Here is a 24,163-nt window from a genome sequence, read left to right as displayed (position 1 = left end):
ATTAAGGTAAAAAGATAAGCAAAGATTTTACTTTTGTAATGAAACAAACTTAGTAGTTCAACTTCAGTTGCTCTTTTGTTAGTTTTCTTTGTCAGTAGGATGATTTTGTCATGGAAAATGTCATCACCACAAAAAGATACAGTAGTATTAAGAAACATTTTGCTTAAAGGATTGGTCTTGTTTCTCATTGAGGGAATTTATTGCTTTTTCCATTCTATTGTCATCATTATTAAGAGCTGTAAATGTAGAAGTATGAAAGAATTGAGCTTTTTCCATTTTGGTTTTTCTTAGGATTCACTCCATCTCCAGTTGCACAGCCACATCCTTCAGCTGGCCTTAATGTTGACTTTGAATCTGTGTTTGGAAATAAATCTACCAATGTTATTGTAGATTCTGGGGGTAAGAAAAAATTATCTTATTAATATCACTATAATGTTCTCATTTAGATTCTGTGCGAGGACAGATAATAATACTCTTTTGAACATATGTAAATAGATTAAATTGGCGTAGCCAGTGAAGTTGTTCCTCTTCTCCCAGCCACTAGATGAGAACTTGAAGGGATTATTAACTGTTACCCTTTTCTTAGTGGCAGTTTTGACTCTGGGAGGATTTTGTTTCTCCCAGAGTTTAGTGAGATCTTGCTCAGATTAGATTGGTAAATTGCTAATGACTTTGTGTAGAATGTTGTGCTTTGTAGTCATTACAATTTTTACCTTTACTGAAATGAAATTGGCTTTTTTGAAAAGTAGGAAAATAAAACCTTTGGTACCTGACTTGTTGAGACAGTCTGTACTTAAATAGCTAGAATGTATTAAATATCAGAGCTGTGGGGGCTTTTTGTTATTTTAAGGATGATTCTTTCTGTAGTATGCTTGTTCATTTGTTTTAAAAGAACTTATATAAATTTGTAGAGCCAGGTTTCCATTTGTTTTCATTTAATATCTTGTTAATTTGAAGTTTGTGAAGATTAAGAGTTTCCATAAAATTTACTATTCTTACCATGGGATGACCTTTGATTTTGGTTAGTAAATAAGTTCAAGTCATTTAAAGAAACATATTGAGGCATTTTTGATTTTATACTATATAATTATACAAAAAGTAAGCAAGCTTATAGAGAGTATGTGTGGACTAAGAATTTTTTTTTTTCTGTGCAGGTTTATAATTACATTTTTTGATGCATTTGACTTTTTCCTTTTGAGTTTGTCTTGGAAAAAGGATAAAGTAAATAGAGATCAACTGTTCATATTTTGTAAACCACCATTTTTAGTGACTTTCTTTTTCAAATTCTCTATTATTCCTAGATCTTGCTATTGAGTCCTTTAGTGGGTTTGTTTGATTGCATTCACGTTACCTTCTCACTTTGGTAGAGAACCTTAAGGGATTTTATTATTTTCATTTCTAAGTAGTGTCCTAGTTTAGTAGATGGTTTAATGTAATTGGAGCATAAAGTTAGCAATTTCTTAGGTATAATTTAGGTTAACTGTTTTTAGAAGAAAAGTAATAATCAAATGGATCATTTTCACTTCCTTCTAATGTAGTGGTTTACATATACCTTACATTCTCCACTCTGAAGAATGTAAAGAGGTCTATAAAATATTTCTTAGAAGAAACATTTTTCAAAGGAACAGAGATGTATTTTTTATCTCTATTTCTTCAGGTATAAGTGAATCTTCAGAAAATTTTGCCAGTGAGGGGGAGAATTACATTCCATTCCCTTCTCTTTCACAACTTTGGAATAAGGATTGTTTCCTCGAATGCTTCTTTCTTCATCCCCTTTAACCTTAATATACTTTTGTCATGAAATAAGACATGATTTCTCCCAAAGCAAATTTGCCTTTTCAATCAGTTCACTCTGAAACGGTGAATTTCTCCCCTTTCCATTTAAAGTCATTAATTAATGCCCAGTGTCGTAGAGGACTTTTCCAGCAAACAAGTAGAAAAGGCAGAGATCTCCTATAGAAAGCTGTAGCACCATAAAGTCCCTCACAAATCCTGTTTCATCTGTTTGTAACTTTAAGGCTTTGATGAACTAGGTGGACTTCTGAAACCAACAGTGGCCTCTCAGAACCAGAGTCTTCCTGTTGCCAAACTCCCACCTAACAAGTTAGTATCTGATGACTTGGATTCGTCCTTAGCCAACCTTGTGGGCAGTAAGTAGTCTTTGGATTCTTTTAATCTTCTTTACAATAAATTGTATTATAAAAATGAGTCTAGTTTTTAAATGCTTTATTTCCTGTCCTAGATCTTGGCATTGGAAATGGAACTACTAAGAAGTGAGTGTTTTATATGTATTATTTCCCCCATGTACCATTTAGAGGTTGATTTGGCTTTCATCTCAAAAATATGTGTAGAGCTGTCGCATCTTAAAGGCTTTTTGTTCACTCTATAGTAAAGAAGCTTTATAATTACAGACATTTAACGTTCTCACTTATGTTTATTTAAAGTGATGTAAATTGGAGTCAGCCAGGTGAAAAGAAGCTAACTGGAGGATCTAACTGGCAACCAAAGGTTGCACCAACAACTGCTTGGAATGCTGCAACAATGGTGAGTTGAAAAAGCTCACAGTAACATGACTAATTTGGGAGAATAACATGAAAATGTTTTTAAAGTGATAGCTGTAAGTAGGAAGATTGTTTATTGAGTTTTAGATATATAAGTAATTTGTTTTTTTTTTTTTAAGGAAGCTGATTGACTATATTTGCCAGGTATATTTTAGTAGCTAATATTTATTTAAGGATTACTTTGTGCCAGCCATCATTCTAATAAATAATGTGTGACTTTGTTTTCTGTAATCCTCAAATAAACTTAATGTGGTAGTAACTATTACTGTCCCCATTGTGCAGATGAAATGGAGGCACAGAGTTACTACATAATACACCTAGGATCCCAGAGTTCTTAAGTGATTGGGTAGCTTTTTAGAACCCAGGAAGCCTAACCTCAGAGCATAAACTCTTAAATCATTACCCTCTACTGCTGATCTCAAATTTATTATTTATTTACCTAGAATATAAAACCTTTAGTGTTTTTCTGATCTCACCATTGGTAAAGAAACTATACGTGCTTGGTTTTGTTAATATTGTTGAATAGTTCATAGAGTTGATTTTCCTTACTTGCTGTAGTTATATTCTTAAAATCCCCTGAACACTGAACCATTGCTAGGTTCATACATACATACATACATACATACATACATATATACATACATATTTCCTCTAGTAATGGCTCATGGTTCACTGATTTAGCGTTGGGTTGCTTTAACAACGTAAGTGCAGCAAATAAGGAGAATCAACTATACGTGTGTGTGTGTGTGTACACACACACACACACACACACACACACACACACCCCTTACGTTCATTATTATCTTAAATCCTAAAAAATTCTCGTTCTAGTAGATGCCTTTTTTTTTTTTTTAACAAAAAAGAAAATCCAGTTCGTAAGTGTTAAGTGACTGACTTACCTGAAGCTGCCGCACTAACAGGTGCTAGACTTGAGAATCTTGCTCTATCAGGCTGGCTCCACAGCCAGAGCAGCTTGCAGTGCACTGCACTGTTTCCTGCCTTCTCAGTCCCCTGTGGTCATCGTTATATCCGAGCTGAAACAAGGCAGAACCTCACTTTGTTCAACCTCAGCTGAGAACGAAGGTGTTAGGCAACAAATTTTTCACCACTCTATGCATGTCTGTCAGTGACCTCGAAAGCACCGCAAACATTGATTTTGGGGGTCACAAATTTTAGCAAGTAAGCAGATTTATCCACTTTTTTTTTTTTTTGTAAATTTAACCACCTTTTTAAGGCAACAGCTCTTCATTGATAGAGTTCACTGCCATTACTAATAATAAATCCTTGCATTTAATTAGCTTGTTAAGTTTTTTATACATACCCTTACTATCTTGAGTCTGTTAACAGTGCATTCTTGGGGAAGTTTGAATGATAGCATTCCAGTTACAAGAATAAAGTTATGCAGTTTTTCTTTTGTAAGTATAAAGCATCTAGAAAGCAGATTTTAGTTGAAATCCATTCCCTCTGATCTGAATCCAGTGTTTCTCTGCACTGTCACATACCTCACTGACCAGGGGATGACAAGAGGTTAGGTTAGTGGATTTTATGCCTCAGGTGTGAATTATACATTGATAATACATGAAGACTATTATAAATCCAAATGCTAATATGAAAATACAGTGAATATTTTCTTATTTTGTATTAAATTGGTATTAACCTATATGAAATATTAGAAGTTTGTAGATAGCACTTGACTTAAGATTGACTACCAGAATATAACAGGCGTTTAACCATTTAGAATTTGTATGTAAGTTGATGATATTTATGGTACTCTGTCAATGTGTGTCATCTCTTAAGAATTTTGTTAAAATATTTGTATGTATGTATTTCATAGAGTTTCTTTTTAATGACTAACATATAGGGCTGGTGATGTGATTCACTACTTAGATAAACTGCTGCTTATGACGTTTCTTTACATTTCTAACCTTTTTATTAATCCATAAACACTGTCAAGGTTTTTGAACTTTTTTAAGTTAAAAAATTCATTGGTATTTTATTAATATATATGATGATGTTATGCTACAAATTCTTTTAATTACTGCTTGCTTTTTTCCTGAATGGTAGACATATGATGCAACCCTGTTTATATGGGATGCACTGAATTTTGCAGTGTTGAATTACTGATAGATTTTATGTTTTATGATACTTGTAATAAACTATTAGATATGTAAGGGGATTATGCCAGAGACTAAATTTCCCTTGTCAACCTTGATAGTGTTTTAGTATAGGTGTTCTTCCATTAGATATCGGAAATACAAGGGATTTTAGGTAGTTAGTGAATGTACATGTGAACTAAAATGCTCTCTGTGTATTTTCTGTTGTGTAAGTACTTGTTCTAATCCAGTGTTATTGCATTATGTAATTGTTCTCCCTGGGAAAAACAGAATGGCATGCATTTTCCACAATACGTAAGTGACCAAAAACTAGCCTTTTTGCAATAAATTGGCATGCTATTAACCACTGCTGTAGCAGAATCTCATAACCTTCCAGCTATTACTTGTTTTCACATTCAGATTTTCAATGTGCCAAAAATTCTTTCTAGCATCTACTGATTTCATGGATGTGTTGCAGAATTGATTCTGATGGTGGCATGGGAAAGACAGATTTTTTTTTCTTGCTTAATATTCTGCCATTTGCTGCCAGATGGCTGGGTGTCTGTGTGTGTATCTGTGCTGCCACTATGCACTTGATGATTTCTGAATGAAGGGAAATGTTGATTGTGGTAATGTTGAAAATAACAATTGCATGAAATCTTACAGGCTTCTGCTGTACTTGGCAGTTTGTCTACTGCTCTTGCAGCTCTCGGTTTTTAAGTAGGGAGAGACCAATAAGTCCTACATGCTCACTCAAATACTAAACATTTAACTATTCACTTTAGTTATGCTTCATTTAACTTCTCCATGCATATGTTCAAATTGCCATATAATTTCAGTTATTTTTTATGTTTCAGCAGTGTTATTGGTCTTTCTCCTGTATTCAGTTTCAGTTTTCATTATAAGATAACACACACACAGGGAATGTTAAGACAGCAAATATATCTAAAATGATTTTGTGCTCAGATTGTGTATTTACGGAGCATGAGGTAGGGTAGAAGGCGGAGGGGAACTTGAAACATCTTAGGGCTAGGTGGCTCTTTTAAGAATTAAAGCATAAGTAGATTTAAGAATTTCTTGCCCCTCCAAATTGGTGCTTTGCAGAAGATAGTTTAAATAATTTACAGAGTAAATTAGAAGGAATGCTAATATATGTACTCTGTATAAGAACTGTGTGCGTCATAAAAATAGTCATACTCAGTGGTGTTTTGAAATCTTTGGGGTTCTTTGAAAAAAAGTGAATTGAGGTCCTTAGAATAATTTTTTGGAAGATCAGATTATTAATTGATTTGGGATCTTTAATTTTTTTTTCTTGCTCAAAATACTGAATCACCTAGGAAAACATTCACTAATACTTCCTCTGGGTAAACATTTTTTTTTTTTTTAAGATTTTATTTATTTATTTGAGAGGGAGACAGCGAGAGAGAGCATGAGCAGGGAGGAGAGGGAGAAGCAGGCTCCCCACTGAGCAGGGAGCCTGGACCTGTGCTCCATCCCAGAACCCTGGGATCATGACCTGAGCCAAAGGCAGACGCTTAACTGCCTGAGCAACACAGGTGCCCCTGGGTAAACATTTTTTTATGAGAGTGATAGACTTTAAATTTTAGAATTTTCAGTATTTTTTTTTTTTAAATCTGAAGATCTTTAAAGCTGTAAAAAGCACATTGTAATTTTAGATCACTGTTGTATCTAAGTTTAAATGGTATTTTTTTTCTAATGATTCTGCTTTTCTGCTAATTTCGAGACACTCTTTCATTGAGCATTAATTGACACAGTTATTAATGATCACAAGTGTCACATTTAATCACAGCTGTCTTAGCAATTCTTTTTAGTGGAACTACAGCTATTGATTCCTTGAATTCAGTCGACATGAGTTACACATCCTTGTTTATTTTTTCTCCACCATGTCAGGCACCCCCTGTAATGGCCTATCCTGCTACTACACCCACAGGCATGATAGGATATGGAATCGTAAGTATTTTTCCAGACATAACTTTTTGAAAATAGATTGATTCATATTTAACATGACTTTTTGACGTATTTAATATGACTTGGTGACACACATACCTTTAGTGCCTAACATAGAACCTTGTATCATAGCATTGGTTTCATAAATATCTCTAGAATAGTCATTATACAGCAGATACCATTTATGAATGTTCACAGTATTACTTGGCTTATTTTTCCCCTCATAACTTTGCTAAGTATTTTATACTTCATTACAAACTCATTTAAACATCAGTGTTAACTCCAAACCTTTATTTGTGTGACCTTACATTAATACCATTGAAGTCTTATAACCTTAATACTGTAGGGGAAGGGAGGAATTAACATTTCTCAAATTGTGTAAGGGTAAATTTAGTCCAGTACAGGCCAGAGAAACTTTCCTATGACAGTGATTGCTACCATGCAGAAATAGTTGTTTTACTTTTAAGCTGCCCACAGTCCACAGTCTACACTGCCCTTACTCTCCCAGCTGTCTTAATATATAGACCCACTTAGATAAGAAATGGAGGGAATGGCTTCAGCCCGGTGTATGTGTGGGAGGAACTGTTGCTGGTAGGACACATCCCGTCACATCCCGTGGGGTTGCCACTGTGCTGCTGTGCTGCTGCTTTAGTTACATCTTAGGAAGTAGCTTGGAGTTGAACTGAAAGGTGGAACCTGTAGGAAGGTGAGATTTTAGAGTATGGCATTTTAACCAAAATAATGTAGCGGTGTGTATGTTCTGTTTGGTTACTTATTTGTGTTAATTTTATACCATGGAATAGTAGTATTTAAACAGAGAAATGGTTGAGATTCTATTTTCAATTACTAAAGAATGAACTAATCTCTTCGTGTGTTATTTACACCTCTTCTTGGTTCTCCCTAACAATAGATGAAACAAAAGGAAAAAACCATAGAGCGTAAACCTCTTCAAAGAATCAACTGTATTCACTTCAGATCACTTGCATAATGGCATAAGAACTGATAAAGATAGTTTACTTTGAAATATCTTAGCCATTTTACAGTTTCAAGTTTTCCTATGTTTGCAATTTCAAAATTGCAAATTTGAAAATTTTGGATTGGTTAAAATTATTTTGTCTGCCATATTGTAGAAAGGTTTAAATTTTGCTTAAATTTAAGCTTTTTCTTTTTTTTTTTTTTTACAAACCTTAGAAGTGTACACATTTAAGACTTAAACTCTTAAGAATTTATAGCTGTCAGTCTCATTTGTATTTAAAAGAATTCTTCCTTTGAGTTAAAGTAAAAGTACTAGTACATTCCATTCCTATCATCCTTCTTATTTACTACTTAAGGAAGATGTTAGTCGACATTAACTAAATTAATATTTTTCTATTTTTTAGCCTCCTCAAATGGGAAGTGTACCTGTAATGACACAACCAACCTTAATATACAGCCAGCCTGTCATGAGACCACCAAACCCCTTTGGTCCTGTATCAGGAGCACAGGTACTAATGTGCCACATGTAACTCTTAATGTACCTGATGTGAGAAGGATAGAATACTAAAAATTCCTTTTATACAACTTAAGAAACAAATTATGTTTTTCCCCTTGACGGTGGATGTTATTTGCCTCCTATCTTTATCATCTAAAAGAGCTTTTAAGAATATTGATTATTTGGAAGGAACGGACAAGCAGATTACAAACATTTAGAATGGAAAATTCTTGACAACTTGTAGTTGGTCAGTGCAGAGGATTGTTTTTCTGAGGTTAAGGAACCTATTTTCTGTTCATGATTCTGGCTTGCTGTCCTTTGTGAACCCTAGAAACCTTGAACTCAGAGCTCCAGTGTTTTGGCTTGAATGGTGCTACAACAAAGGTGTTGCCCTTGAGATATTTGTGAAACGTGGCAAGTCTACAAAAAGTTGTGAATGTTATTTTTTCATTAGATAACTTCCTGCCACTGAGTATTGTATTTAAAAACAAATTAGTGGGGCGGGGTTGGGGGGGTGGGAAGGCAAAAAAACCTTGAAATGCCATGCTGACCTAATTTCTTTAAAGGAGAGACTTTCGTCTTCAAATGTTTCTAAGGCCCTCTCCCAGTTCCTGAAATTTCACCCCAAATATTCATACTTCTTCATCCCATTATTGTTAGCATTAGGGGAATCTGGATTTAAAAAAAAAAAAAAAAAGCTTTTCCCCACTATGGTTAGAAGATATGTGCAGCTTCTTTGTTACTTGTGGCATACTAGTGGATGAGACACTCAGGAAGTGATGGAATGGCTTCTCATTCTTTGTCTGTGGCCCTGCTCCTGTTGTGTGACACTTAGAAATAATTATGCACAATTGCTAAAGTACTCCTTTCTTACACTGCTTCTGATGCCAACTGATTGGTTACTTTCATGTGTTTAATACTTAGTTGAAAACATTGGTGTGAGCATTTGATAATGGGCTTGTTATTCCTTTCCCACTTGAATACATGTAGTATTTACACTTGCCAATGCCTACAGTGTTAAACTACCAATATTAGTTTGTATTGGTCCAGTTTGAATCTAGTCTCTATGTATTTCATAGACTCATGAACCACTGGCAGTCAATCCTTTCGTTTTTTAGTCTTTTTGAGTATTTAACTCATTTCATAAATTGGCATCTCAGGGAGTACCAGTAACTTGAAGTGGATAGTGAATTTAGTTCTGATTAAAAGGTAAAATCCATGTTCTTTGTAATTCATGCATTTGCCCAGATGCCACTTTTTTCCCCTTTTGTTCATGTTAAAGTAACTTTTTCTTCCTGTTCCTTAGTCAAAAGTATTTACAATGAAGATAGATGGGAGTGAGAGTAATTGATGCAGCCATAACTTTTTTATAAGTCCATTATTTTGTATGTGTTTGGTTTTATAAAGTGGATTATGGATGTATATATAGTTTACTTTGTCTTCTGTCTTTTACCACTAGTAGTTCTAAATACTGGCTTTGCTAAAGAAATATACTAGATTTTATAATCTTTTAAAATGTTGATGATTTCCCTAACTATTGGTGTAGATGTTTTCTTGAGATTTATGTCTTCCTCATGTCCTTTATTTTTTCTTTGTTTTTTTCTTTGTTGTTTATACTTTTAAGTCAGATATATATCATTTATTTTTTTTAAGATTTATTTATTTATTTTAGAGCACATGCGAGTGGGGGGGAGGGGCAGAGGGAGAGAAGCGGACTTCCCATTGAGTGTGAAGCCTGACGCGGGGCTTTATTTTATGACTCTGAGATCATGACCTGGGTTGAAATCAAGAGTCGGATGCTTAACCAACTGAGCCACCCAGGCACCCCTATCATTTATTTAAAAAAAAAAATTTTTTTTTTCCTGTATAGACTAAGTGACTACCACCTTAAATGTATTTAAGAGAAAAAGCCTTAATCCAATGCTATAAATTTACCAGGAACTGCTGACTACAGTAAGTTTTTCCCCGATGTGCGGCTGACCTTATATCCCCAGTCTGGGTCTTGTCTTGCAGGTTCCTGTCTCATAAACAGAATACATTATAACCTTAAGCTTGGATACCTCAACCTGACTTTTCCAAGCACTTATCATCTCACCTTCTTCTCAAAATAATTTTTAAGGTAGATGGGCCTACTATCACTATCCCATTTTATAGATAGAGAAAGCTGAGACTTGGAAAGGTTCTTCAACTAAGTAAATGCTGAAATGCAGCTTATCCCCAGGAATCCCTGGTTTCTGGTCCAATGCTCATTTGTAACACTTTGCCTCTCTACTAATGGGATTGGGCCCATACGCCTACTACACTAACACTGTCTTCCTTTTGGCAGCAGTGAACCACTCTGCAAATCTTTGGGTTTCCTGCTGGATTATAAACTACATTTACACATTTCAGAATATAACTTCTGTAGATGTCAAGAACATCTTCTGTAGTTTTGGGAATGCTTTTAACCTTATTCAAACATTTTGTATGAATTTTGCTTTAAAAAGAAAAAAACATGGTTTAAAAAATCGTAGTAAAAAATCTGCCTTTATAAAAAGTAGTGTCCCCCTAGCATCTGCTCTTATTCTAGGTTTTATATCCTGTTGCCTTCTAAAAATCCACATAACTCACTGAAACACCAAAAAAGTACAAGAGTTTCCATGGGCATGAAAAGAGACAGTGACAGAAATACCTTTTCCTAATGAAATTATGCCAGAAGAGAAGAGAATGAGAACATTAGAGTAATAAGTTTCAAGTTAAGAAATAAAATTTGATATTAGTACTTAACTCTAAATATAGATTGAAGAAAGCACATGAAGGAAGCAAATGGATAACTAGGAAAAGAGAAAATCAGGTGGCAGTGAACTGGCTCAGAAAAGCTTCAGTCAGTTTCAATCAATTGAAAATCAGACTCTCAGATTTTTTTTTTTTTTAAAGATTGTATTTATTTATTTTAGGGAGAGAAAGCACAAGCAGGGGGAGGGGCAGAGAATTTCAAAAGGACTCCATGCTGAGACTCTCATGACCCTGAGATCATGACCTAAGCCGAAATCAAGAGTTGGATGCTTAACCAGCTGAGCCACCCAGGCTCCCCAGGATCTCAAATCTTTTAATGTTACTTTTCGTTCCTTTTCCCCTTTGTTCTCCAACTGTTCATCACAAAGCCCCATTAATTGTTTCTCTGCTATCATTAGATCCATCCTTCTTGCTTTCTACAGCCTTCACCCAGATTGGAACCCTTTATCTCATGCTTATTTTACAACAGTCTCCCTGTGTTTCTTGCCTTTCTAATTTAATCCATTCTGTAGATACTGGAATAATCTTCTATGGGCAGTATTTTTAGCATCTTATCTCCATATTTAGAAATCTAAGGAAGTGAATCTAAATATAACAACATATAAGCCATCCCCTTAGCTTTCCTTCTTTCTTAACAGCTACCTCACAAAGTCTCCATATTTGTAAGAGTAATAGTGAGTAAACAGACCATTCAGGTTCTTCAATTCCCATGCCTTTACAATTCTCAGTAAGTATCCAGTGTTTTGCTGCTTGTCTTTGCCAGAAAGTCTTCATCTGTCATAAAGTAGATTTATTCTTCATTCTTTTTTTTCCCTTTGATAATGTTTTTAGTTTTTTTAAGGTTTTATTTTTATTCCAGTTAGTTAACATACAGTGTTATATTAGTTTCAGGTGTACAATATAGTGATTCAACACTTACATACCTTACCCAGTGCTCATTCTTTACTTATTCTTTAGTCCTCTCTCATCCCTTTCCAGTACTTCTGAGATCTGAAGTTCTTTTCCTTATCCTGCATTATTTTTCTTTATAGAAGTTACTGTATTACCTGACATCTCTTTGTCCTGTCTGTCTATCCATCTATCCATCCATCCATCCATCCATCCAGTCTTGCAAGAGACTCCTGGAGTGGATTATAAGCCTCGTAGAGGCAGGCTTCTATGTGTTTGTTTACTTCTGTGTCCCTGGTTCCTAGAACAGTGCCTGACTCGTAATAGTTTTGAACATTGTCAAACAAGAATATTGTCAAACAAGTGAATCTGGTTGAAAACTAACCTTTTCTATTATGTAACTTACTTGTTCTTCATTGATCTCTCTTTTCACTTATAACCATTGTGTAATAATTTATAGCCATATTTAAAATTGGTTTAATTTGTTAGCTAATAGTTACTGTAAGCTAAAATATCAGATTTCAGTCACCTAAGAAATGAAGATACACCTTTAATTTCATGATTGAATATTTTTAATAATTAAAAATTATGCTGTTTATTTTTTTTTTTTTAAGATTTTATTTATTTATTTGACAGAGACACGGGGAGAGAGGGAACACAAGCAGGGGGAGTGGGAGAGGGAGAGGCAGGCTTCCCGCAGAGCAGGGAGCCTGATTCAGGCTCCATCCCAGGACCCTGGGCTCATGACCTGAGCTGAAGGCAGATGCTTAATGACTGAGCCACCCAGGCGCCCCTAAGCTGTTTATCTTTGAATTAGGTGAGATTTTTTTCATGCTTTAGTGTTTAATGGTTCTGAGCCAGTCCCTTGGATTAATTTTGCCCATTCAAATGCTAGTTGTAGGGGCGCCTGGGTGGCTCAGTCAGTCGTTAAGCATCTGCCTTGGCTCAGGTCATGATCTCAGGGTCCTGGGATCAGCCCGCATGCTCGACAGGGAAGCCTGCTTCTCCCTCTCTCACTCCCCCTGCTTGTGTTCCCTCTCTCGCTGGGTCTCTCTCTGTCAAATAAATAAAATCTTAAAAAAATAAATGCTAGTTGTAACCAGAATAATTTTTCTTAGTGAATTACCTTTTAGTTCTCTCATTATTTTCCTCCCTTTTTTCATTTGGATTCAAAATTCCTTGAGGACAGAGAAAACATGGTAAACAGTAATTTAAATGTAAAATGAAATCCCATCAAAATAAAATCTTTTAATCAAATCCCAGTTCTACGCCTATTGCCAAAAATCTTTCCCTGATCCTTGAAGTGCTTTTTGGGACCTATTACTTACCCAGGGCATAACTTGTATCTTCTGGTCTCTTGCTTGCTTACTTGAAATTAATATTTTTGAGAGTATTTCAGCCCTACCAGATACGTTTATCTTATTGCCATTTAGTGAGGCATTCCAAACAGTTGTGTTCTGTGTCCTACATTATATCTAGGTTACTCTAAGTGCTGCATTAGTGTTAGCTAATACATTCCAGATGGCTCTTAGCTCAGACTAGACTACTCTGTTCTTTAGGATATTGTCTTTAATTTAATAGACTACAATGTAGTATTGAAATTATGCCTTCCTATACACTCACACTGTTCTCCCCTCATTTTTTGTGCTGGCTTATTCTGTGATTTTTAGGTATTTTTATGTAACTGTTAGTTGCTTAAAAAGATGGGGATTATGTTCTTCTGTTTCATGCCCAGTATTTTAGCTTTTAAGAAAAAAAATATGTTTTGCATTAGTGTATCTTCCTAGATGTTTGACTACATGGAAAATACTAGATCCCTGTGGTTAGTGATTTTTTTTTTCCCTCTTTCATGCTTCCTCCCAGTTTTGCTCACTGTTTGATGGCTTTTTATGAGTCTGTTTGTTTATTAACTTGAGGAGAATGGGGACTCTTACTCCTTCTCTTAATAGTGTTTTATATAAATCTTACTGGTACTTAATGGTATATACATTGAAATGTCCATTGCTGACCAATAGTTTATTAAACTCATTCTGCATTGCATTATGCAGCTTTTCTGTTAAAAGCATGAAGACAGTTAATCTAGTTAGTTTCAGTTTTCTTTTGAAGTCACTATGATGTGCAATAATATTCTTTTAGTGGATGTTTATTAGGCAATTTAGATGTTGTTGAAGATCTTGGGGGGAGTGGGTGTTATGTTAGTTATATTCTTTTTTTTTTTTTTTAAAGATTTATTTATTTGAGAGAGAGAGAATGAAAGAGAGAGAGCACGAGATGGGGCGGGGGGGGGGGGGGAGGGTCAGAGGGAGAAGCAGAGTCCCTGCTGAGCAGGGAGCCCGATGCGGGACTCAGTCCTGGGACTCCAGGATCATGACCTGAGCCGAAGGCAGTTGCTTAACCAGCTGAGCCACCCAGGCGCCCCTGTTAGTTATATTCTTATCATTTCCTTATATGAGAAACTTACTTTGATCCCATACCAATCTGTTTCCCCAAAAGCAATATAAAAACCAGAGTGTTACGTAAGGGTATTTAATTTTTAAAATAAGCTATTAAAAGTTTTGTTGGTTTTTTGATTGGTATTGGTTTTTGTTTCGTTTTGTTTTAGTGGAGGGTTGCCAGTTTTATTTATGGAGGATATGGCTAAAGACGCAAAATGGCTGCTGTGTTTTGTTTGTAACAGCTAATTTTAAGTAAGTCTGACATCAGTTAAGTGTCTGAAAGGAAACAATGGCTTGTTGTGAGTGCCTTTTACCCTTCTAAATAGGGACACTGTTAGATATAAGAATAATTCAAGTCTTACAAAAAATTGCCTTTTTAATGACTTTCTTGTGTGTCAGAACTAGTGGCTCTTTTTGCTATTAGGCTTAGTTTCTTAGTCTTTTCTCTTTTTCTTTCTTTTCTTTTTTTTTTAACTTCCCTGGTGTGTTAATTGTGGGTGTTGGCGGTGCCTCTGCTGTCAGCTGATCTGCCCACTGGATTTCTGTGAGGAAGGTCTTTGCCTTGTCAGCAGTGCATTATGCTCATTTATCCTTGCCTCCTAGAAGAGATCGTGAGGGAGTTTACTTTGGGAATTGGGGATTTAATACCATAGGTGAGAGTGGTTTTGTAGTCCCTGGGGCATACCTGAATCAGTCAAAACAAAAATTTGAGGAGTCCCATCTGCTGACAATTAATGTTAATAAGACAACCTATAGAATAAGGCCTTTTTACTGGGTTTTTGCTAAGGACATTCTTTCTAGAAGGTAGAGATCTAATTTCTTGTCTTAAACAAAACCAGAACATATTCTTAAAATCTTGAATGACTGTAAAGTTCTACCTCCGTGATGAACATCAGTGACCATATACAGCACTGTGTGGATAGAAAATATAGGGGTGTATTGACTGTCTAATATTTACTGAAGTCCCTTTAAAAAAATTATTTCTCTCTTATCACTTTAACTTTTACCTGTATGTTAAATATAGCCATAAATTTTAGCTGAGTTGAAATTAATTGGGATAGCAGATTTTAGAGAGGAAACAAAAGCACCTGCCTTGGAGTCAGCAGATCTGCATTAGAGTCTACTGTTCGTGTCATGGGGCTGCCCATAACAATGTATACCACAAACTTGATGGCTGAAAACAGGGCCCCAGGGCCATGCTCCTGCCAAATCCTCTGGAGGAAGATCCTACCTTTCTTCTTCCACAGAGGGAAGGAGGTAGCCCCAGTCATGTTTTGGTTTGCAGCTCTAGCACTTCTAGCGTCTTCCTGTGTCTGTCTTCATGTGGCATTTCTCTCTTATAAAGACACCAGTCATTGTATTAGAGCCCTTTTAATGACTTCATCTTAACTTGATTACATCTTCATAGACACTGTTTCCAAATAAGGTCACATTCATAGGTCCTGGGGATTTTTGTGAGAGGACACAATTCAACAGAGTGTCAACTCCTCACTAACCAAGTGTTTCAGGGCAAGTTCACTGTGTAACTTGGATGAGCCTCAGTTTCTCTCTTTTTTTTTTTTTAAGATTTTATTTATTTATTTGAGAGAGAGAGAAACAGCATGAGAGGGGAGAGGGTCAGAGGGAGAAGCAGGCTCCCCGCTGAGCCGGGAGCCCGATGTGGGACTCGATCCCAGGACTCCGGGATCATGACCTGAGCCGAAGGCAGTCGCTTAACCAACTGAGCCACCCAGGCGCCCAAACCTCAGTTCCCTAATCTTTAAAATGGTAATTTTACTTTGTGTACTTTATAAGTTTGCTATAAGGATCAAAAAGAAATATTTGAAATTGACTTAGGAATGTGGAGGTTTGTTTTTCTTTATTGATTATTATAAGGAACTTTTTTGTTTTTAGAAGAAAATTATATAAGGTTGCCTTATTTTCAGTGCTTATCTCTGTTCCCAAATTCTAATTTAATTTGTTCTAATCTAATACAGTTTATATTTCTTTCCATGCATTACAGATAATCTTGATTGTAAATAATTCATGCTTCATTATTTTGAAACCTTAATTATAACTCTTATCTGACAATGTCAGATAAATACATGGACACAAGCCACAGTGGTGACAGGGTGGCCCTGCTGAGCATGGTCTGCTTTAGGGCGTGAATCATCCATATGCACAGTAGACTGTGGACACTGTTCACAGGAACCAAGCCACATCATTCTTCAGGAATGTATCAGCAGCACTTTAATTGGTTCAACCTTTGTGGAATGTAGTGTTACCGAGAAATACAAAACTTTAGTTTATAATAATTAAAATATTTATTTGGACCAAATAAATAAGTTCATCTGTTTTGTGGGGAGGGGTAAACCTTTTTTGAAATGTCTAAGTCTAAAATTCTCTCCTTAGACATTTTTAGTGGAAATTCAATATATAAATCAGGTAAAAGCGGGTAGCCTAAATAAAGTTCATATGGAACACAGTTTGGAAATTTTTTTTTTTAACCAAGCTGGAGTGCCATATTTCCAATAAATGGCAAATAAGGGGTGTATTATAGGCACATTTAATTAGTACTTTGTCTTATAGTAAGAAGTTGATATAGTAGGAATCAGCAGTTTAAGTGGGACTTTAAAAGGACATCTCTCTTTTTTATTAAGATTTTATTTATTTATTTGACAGAGACACAGCGAGAGAGGGAACACAAGCAGGGGGAGTGGGAGAGGGAGAAGCAGGCTTCCCACAGAGCAGGGAGCCCGATGCGGATGTGGGACTTGATCCCAGGACCCTGGGATCATGACCTGAGCCGAAGGCAGATGCTTAACAACTGAGCTACCCTGGCGTCCCTAAAAGGACTTCTCTTATCCTTGGAAGCACTTCTTATATACAGAAGATATTTATTTTTAGCTATGTCAGTTAATATTTTCTCCCATCAGTTTACGAAATCTTGTGATCTATTTCCCTCTCCCCAGTTTGGTTTTCTTTAACTGTCAGTTTAGGTTGCCATAATTCTAATGAGATGACTTTAGATGTCATTTTAGAATAACTTACAGCTTCTGTGTTAACAGTTTTTAAATTATTATAGACTCTAGCGGTAGTCTGATGCCCCTAAGATGAGTAATGCTTTGAGGGTGACAGGAGTAATGTTGGCATAACTTTGTGATGTTACTGATGGACAGAGGCCCAACATGGGGTTACGTTAAACACAAACCCAAGAAGCAGCTGTTAGAGGCAGTAGACTTAAACCTACATACAGGGCAGGCCCTCTATATACAGTAGAGAAATCCTCTCTTTTAGCCACACTTCCCAGAGACAGCTGAGGAATAGCATCATCTTTTAAAGATTTTGTTTATTAGAGAGCAAGAGAGAGGAAGAGAGAGTGCACTAGAGGGGGGAGGGTCCGAGGAATAAGCAGATGCCCTGCTAAGGAGGGAGCCCAATGTGGGGCTTGATCCTGGGGCTCAGGGATCATGACCTGAACCAAAGGCAGACAGATGCCCAACCCACTGAGCTACCCAGGCGCCCCAGAGCATTGTCTTTAATAATGCTACACTGTATATTTATATCTCTATGCAACTGGATCCAATTGTGCCACTAGTGTCCTGGCCATGTTCTAAACATTATCCAAAAACAACTTCCTGTTCTGATGTTCTCTAACTCTGTGTTCAGTTTATAACAAATATTTCTGTCTCTTAAATGTTTTGATTGCACAGCATTATCAGGAAAATATTTTTTAAGCATGTACCCTTGTACATATAGCTAATGTATATATTATAAATTATATATTCCTACAACAATATATTAGGTACGCTTAAAAACAAAAATAGAAGTGTTAAACAGGTAAAAATTAAGAGAGAAGTTCTAGTATTTTCTTCTAATGTCCTACTTTGGAGATTATTTTTATTTTTATACAGAGCTTGTTTATATGCTGCTCCTCTTTCACTGTTTCTCAATATTTTATTTTCCTATAAAATGAGAAAGGAAGACTAAGTATGTCTGTATTAGACTTAACAGTAAGAGTGACTGCTCTTTAAAAGCATATTGAGTTGTGGTATAGGTCAGTTTAATTTGAATAATAGCTGTGCTAATTTTTTAGCTCTGTGGGAATTGGTGTGGAGGATATTTGAAATAAATGAATAAAAGGCCATGTTTTATTTAGTTTTTAAAGATTTCATTTATATATTTATGGGCAGGGAAGAGCTCAAGTGGGGGGAGGGAGAGCAAGAGAATCCTCAGCAGATTCTGCCCTGAGCATGGGTCTCAATCCCATGACCCTGAGATCATGACCTGGGCCGAAATCAAGAGTCTGACACTCAACCAACTGAGCCACGCAGGTGCCCCTGGATTTTTTTTTTTTTAAATAGGCTCCTTGCCCAGCATGGAGCCTTACATGGGGCTTGAACTCACCACCCTGAGACCAAGACCTGAGTGGAGATCAAGAGTTGGACACTTAACTGCGTTCCCTCCCCACCCCATGTTTTGGGTTTTTTGTGATGGCATATTTGTAGTAGGATTTTTTTTTTTTTTAAGAGAGCACACACGCCTAGTACTAGCAGCCCTACATAGTCTCTAATTTACTCATAGAATGATAAGTAAAGGAAGGTCAGCTCTTTTACTTACAGGTGACTTTTCAGACTTTTCCAGTCCCGCTGCTTCTCACCCACCAGGATTCTGTTGGCCCCTTCATGCTCTGCTGTTCTTCCTGCTTTCCTTGAGCAGTAATTGGGCTATTGCAGCATATTTCCTTTTCTTTTTCCTTATTTACTCTCAGAGCTGGCTACTTTCTCACCAGTGCATGGTGTGCCCGTGCTTTGATGCAGGTGCCAGGAAGAGGTGGGCACAGGTGGTCAAGGGCTGCTTCATGGCCCTGCCTTTAGCACTCCGCGGTCAGCCAAACCAGTCTGGGCCATTGTTTCATGTGCTTGAGATGAGTTTGATGATATGGAGCTTATTACAGGGGTATTAGGTCTTTTTTTTTCATGTTTTAATTTGGCTACATATTTATAAATGAAAGTTATAGGTGTGTGGATTTTTCCAATTTAAGTGAGAATAGAAGCGTTAGTTAGAAACTGGCACTTTTTTCTCCCCAGGGAAATTGATCCTCTAACATTTGTAAGCCTGTAGGACTTCTCTCTAGCAGTATGCGCTCACACATTGAGAAGAATAGAAAAGTGTTCCCTTTTAGCATATTCTTCGTGCATTTTCCTCTGGGACTGTCGGGTCTTTAGATTGCCATCCTCATGAAAACATGACTAAGACATTTTACTGTGGGGCTCTCGTAAGAGACTTGAGATTTTGGATGCACTCTATCCACAATAAGGGATTTTTGGTGTTTTTGTTTGAACTTCAAGTGAAAGAGAAAATCTGTTTTGTAGAGAAACCCAGTTAGTCTTAGACTCTGTCCAGCTCAGTGACTGGTGATTACTTTACTTAAAATCATTCTGCTTCTGAATGGTCATCCATGGTTGGTCTGAAGTGGGGAGGAGGAGACATCCTTCCAATTGTGTTGCACCTTACTTTGTCTCTACTGGCTGTTACTTGAATCCCCAAATCCAGACTGCTGCTCCGTCCTCCCATTTGTAGCTGCCTGTGTAAGTTCATCATCCTTTCCATTGTCTCTTCCCATTGCCTTTGAACATTTATTTTTGAGAACAAGGTACGGATTAGGACAATAGCTCAACCACTAAAATAACTGAAGATGATTTACAAACCTTTAAATTGCTTTTGGCATCACAACAACAAATTGCATATACTTGTGATGTAATATTTGCTGAAAGTCATTGGCTATTCATTCTCTGTAGTGCTTTTCTTAAACAAATCAAAAGGTAGAAATGAGATCACTTTGAACCAGCAAAAGCAGATGGTGAGGATTGAAATCCGTTACAGGATTCGAATGTTGGAAATATGAATTGAAAATATTCCCACTTAGTCAACTTCGATTTAATACTCACTTGAACATCCCTAAAAGGACAGCTCATTTCATAACGCTTGCATGCCTCTGCAGTCTTATGCAGGGGGGAGGAAAAAAAAAATTAAAAGTTTGTTCCAAACTAAAAGGATTTGTGTTTGGTTTGAAATATTCAAATTAGGTTTGGTGAAGGAGCTACACATATGAAAATGAACATTGTTATTCTTCAGGAGCTGGCTGGCTTTGAGGGAATACTAATGATACGTTATTGAGTTTAACAAACTATTTGCCTCACCGTATATTCAAATTAAACGATAGCTAATTCCAAGAATCAAGCAAATGTAATCAAGTAGAAAACAGAATCAGTGATCTGAAGTATTCCCTATTTTCGGGGCATATGTGGGCAGTTAGACTAGGTGACCTCTAAAGTCACTTTTACCTCCCAGAGTATATGCATCAGCTATAGCACATCCAGAGAAAGAGCAGGAGACAACTCCATGTGAAAACAGTATGAGCACTGAGGACAAGACTTTCCACCTCTTAGGAAGGAAGGAAAGAATATTATAGATGGATGTATTGGGTCTGGCCTGAGGTCAGAGTTTGCATAGCTTTTGACAAATAGCCTGGACACAGGAAGCCATCTTTCCTCAAAAAGAAAAAAATCACAATTATGTACTTTCTTCCCCTCTTACCCCACCCACAATAGAAGTCTTAACTGTGGGTCAGCTTTTATCAACCTTTTTGAGTAAAAAGACTTTATTCCTTTGGAATTTCAGAAACAAGAATTTGTTTTCTGAAAAACACATGCCATTGGATACCTTTAACTTGACATGTGATTGAAACTTTTGTTTTATAATAATTCCATTTTCTACAAAGGCTGCCTTTATATATATTAAAGATGACAAAACAAAAACCACTTCTTCTTTCATTACATTTTCTGCTTTCATGTTCTGTCATTCAGAGATCTTTTTTTCTTTCCCTCTCTCTGTCTTCTTTTCCCCCAGCTGTCGGCAGCATCCAGCCCCTCCAGTCACAGTCCTCACAGAGCTTCAGGAAAGGACCCTTTTGCAGAGCTCTCTTTGGAGGATTTCTTATAAATCACTTTAGGTATTGCTGATTGTTGGGTGAGATGGGGACTTAAATACTTTAAAAGTTTATCAAATATTAAACACATTTCACTCTTCTCCTTTGTTTCTTTAAAGAACTCTAGGTTCTTGCTCTTCCTCCTCCTCCTCTATTCTTTAGGTGAAGAATAAAAATAGATCAAAATAGGACCTAAGGACAAACAACTTTTGGAAAATACCTTTAACATAATTAGAAGGTGTGAAATCAAAGAACCATCTCTCATGTTTACATACAAGCATCCACTGCTCACAGCAGATGGATGGGATCAAATATACCACCCTTAAAAACTGGGTGTTTTCGTCAGTCTTATAAGTTGTATGGAGAACAATGCAATTCTACATGTTGGATTAGAGCTTGACTAGGAGCATCTCTAGTTTGAATATAATGTCCCTGAACATGATTTATGAAGAATTCATTTTAACACTTTCTTTAAAGTGTTATATTTATGTGTGCCTTTTCATTTAAAAATAGTAGCATTTTCCCCAAAACAGACTTTTTTTTTTTAAAGTTAAGGGCAAGCGAATACTTTATGCCCTTTTTGATAGAATTCTGTGTTTGATCCACACTGCCTCTTTTTGCTGGAAGGTGGTGAAATTTGTTCTTCTTGGTGCTCTAGCCCCCAGTGTAGATAGAGCTTCTAGATCTTTGAAAGTTGAAAAATCTTCTGATTTGACAAGTTTATTAGCACATCTACTTCAGTAATGTCTTTGGATGAACAGTTTAAGGGATATCCTGAGTGAAATATTTGAGCAAATAGTGAGGCCCTATTGAAAACTATTCCTTTGTAGATCTTTCGGATTTTTATCTATATTAGTAAAGAAATGATTTAGTAAGCATAATATTACTCTTCCCTTAATTATCTAATTTTATGATATCATTTGGAAATAATAAGTCAGATTGTGCTTCTCTGAATGAGATTTTCACATGGAATATTTGTGTTCATGGACAGATGTTCTGAACTTGTGATTGAAAAATTGTTCATTTATTTTCTTTCTTCCCCTGTCTCTTGGTTTTTAGTAATTAGAAAGATACATTTGGAAGTCCCTCTAATTAGGCTTCAGATATTGAGTTCTGGCACATGATGAGCTGATACTGACTTGGTTTTATAATCAGGGTTGTGATAAATATTCAGTAAACATTTCTGGGCCAATTGAATGGTAAAAGCCACGGAGCATTTTTATTTGTGAGAAGACATCTTAAAATGCAGTGAATGAACTTACACTCTTTTTTTTTTTTTTTTTTCAGATACAGTTTATGTAACTAAATGGAAGAGAATGGAATTATTTCAAAAAGACAAGTGCTCAAGCAGCAAATACTTTTACTTCCAGCAAAATCCAAACTGCTGTCTCTTAAAACTCTCTTCTTCCATTAGAATGCTACAGTAACCCAGTGAAGGCCCATGAAGGAAATTGGGACTAGTCTATAGGAGAACGTATCAATACAGTTTATAAAGCCAAGAATTGCCATGATTTCAGACTAAGATCTGTCTTTTTGGTGACTAACCCTTCAGTTCTTTCAACTCTTATTAATACCCATAATCAGTAACCTACCAAGAAAAGCCCTTATTTGGAAAGTGTGAAATTTGTATTTGGAAAAGCTGCCTGGAGAGAAGAGCTGTGTCCTTTACTGTAATGCAATAGGACTCTTTTGGGGGGATCAAAATCATAATTCTTAATTATACAGTATCTTTCTTTTCTCCGGTCCTCACAGATACAGAAACAGTAACTAAAATTAACTTTTCTTTTAAAAAAAATTATATATTCAGTTTGCAGTAGACATTCCTTAAGTATTTGTATTTATTTATGATTATCAATTTACGTAACATTAATATTGTATCAGACCTCCTTATGAAAATGAGTATGGATGTACACAGTATGTTTGATTTTTATCCATAAAAGTGAATCTGATTCAGAATGCTTTTCAGCTGACATACAGAGCACTAAATATTTTAAGGCAAGTCCATAGGTCTGAATCGCTTAAGAATTCTCAGTCTCTATGGGATTTAGGGAAGCATTATAAATGCATTAATCCTTATAGTCAATTCTGTGCCTAGGATTTTGCAAGGGAACAGTTCACTGACTAGGAAAAGCACTACATTTTAAATTCAGCATTAGTGCATTGGGAAGGAACTTTACTGCTTGTGCTTGGCATGTCATTATTTTCCATTTGACATTAGGGCCTTTCCAAAATGAATGTGAGGAATTGCTTTCACTTCAAGACTTTCCTTCTTTTCAGTAAAACTCTAGGAGGTGTTATGGGGGGAGGGAAGGGGACAAAATCCTTGAGACCTTTTATTTGGCTCATGCCTTGTTATGATCATGTACCTTTTAAATAAGGGGAAATAGTATCTTTAAAGTTAATGTCTAGCCAACAGTTTAGTTAACGAAGAATTAAACTGCACTGTTGATCGGTGCTTTGTGTAAATACATCTTAACGTTTTGGTTGAGAGGGGCCTTAAGAAGGACAGTTCGTTGTAGGAAAGCAATTCTGTACATGAGTTTAAGCATACTTGTTGCATTGTCTCTGCAGATTCTATTTTTGTTTACAATATTAAAATGTATGTTAGCAAAAATGGGTGGATTTTCAAATAAAATGCAGCTTCCACAAAACTTTTTGTTATGGTATTCTGGTCTGAGGTGCCTTTTTTTTTTTCTTTATCATCAGTATCATTATTTTTTGCTAGTAAAAATATACACACGTGATTATATTTGCTGATTTAATAAAATGTAAATTTTATGTTTTAACTTAATTTCCTAAAAGATTTATCTTTGTACCTTTTGTTACCTTCTAGATTCTTATTGATAAACTAAACTACTTATTAAAATTGTTGATTTTTGTCTTTGATCAGATGTCTTCGGTCAGGTAAGTATAAAGGGAGAAAATGCTTGGTCTGGCACATTGATGCATGTGATTATTCTGCCAAAGACACCTCTGACTATATCATGTTTCATATTAAATAG

At 36.0% G+C, this 24,163-nt stretch overlaps 1 protein-coding gene across 17 annotated transcripts in view; it reads left to right on the top strand.

The window, feature by feature from the left end:
- PICALM (phosphatidylinositol binding clathrin assembly protein) overlaps positions 1–23,827 on the top strand; it is a 100,156-nt gene extending 76,329 nt beyond the window's left edge. For 6 of the 17 annotated variants that reach the window (XM_036082168.2, XM_036082171.2, XM_036082166.2 and 3 more), the window contains 9 exons: positions 292–399; positions 2,019–2,150; positions 2,243–2,273; positions 2,445–2,544; positions 4,946–4,969; positions 6,566–6,625; positions 8,002–8,106; positions 21,083–21,185; positions 22,449–23,827. In XM_036082168.2, coding sequence (XP_035938061.1) covers positions 292–399; positions 2,019–2,150; positions 2,243–2,273; positions 2,445–2,544; positions 4,946–4,969; positions 6,566–6,625; positions 8,002–8,106; positions 21,083–21,175 — 653 coding nt within the window. In that variant the 3' untranslated portion in view covers positions 21,176–21,185; positions 22,449–23,827. The remainder of the gene's footprint in view (positions 1–291; positions 400–2,018; positions 2,151–2,242; positions 2,274–2,444; positions 2,545–4,945; positions 4,970–6,565; positions 6,626–8,001; positions 8,107–21,082; positions 21,186–22,448) is intronic. The other 11 variants (XM_036082169.2, XM_036082184.2, XM_036082175.2 and 8 more) reach the window with 4 other exon arrangements.
- The last annotated feature ends 336 nt before the right edge of the window (positions 23,828–24,163 follow it).

The sequence above is a fragment of the Halichoerus grypus genome, chromosome 11, assembly GCF_964656455.1.
Source record: "Halichoerus grypus chromosome 11, mHalGry1.hap1.1, whole genome shotgun sequence".
Taxonomy (NCBI): domain Eukaryota; kingdom Metazoa; phylum Chordata; class Mammalia; order Carnivora; family Phocidae; genus Halichoerus; species Halichoerus grypus.
The sequence above is the reverse complement of the archived record's forward strand: the minus strand, read 5'-3'. Positions and strand labels throughout refer to the sequence as shown.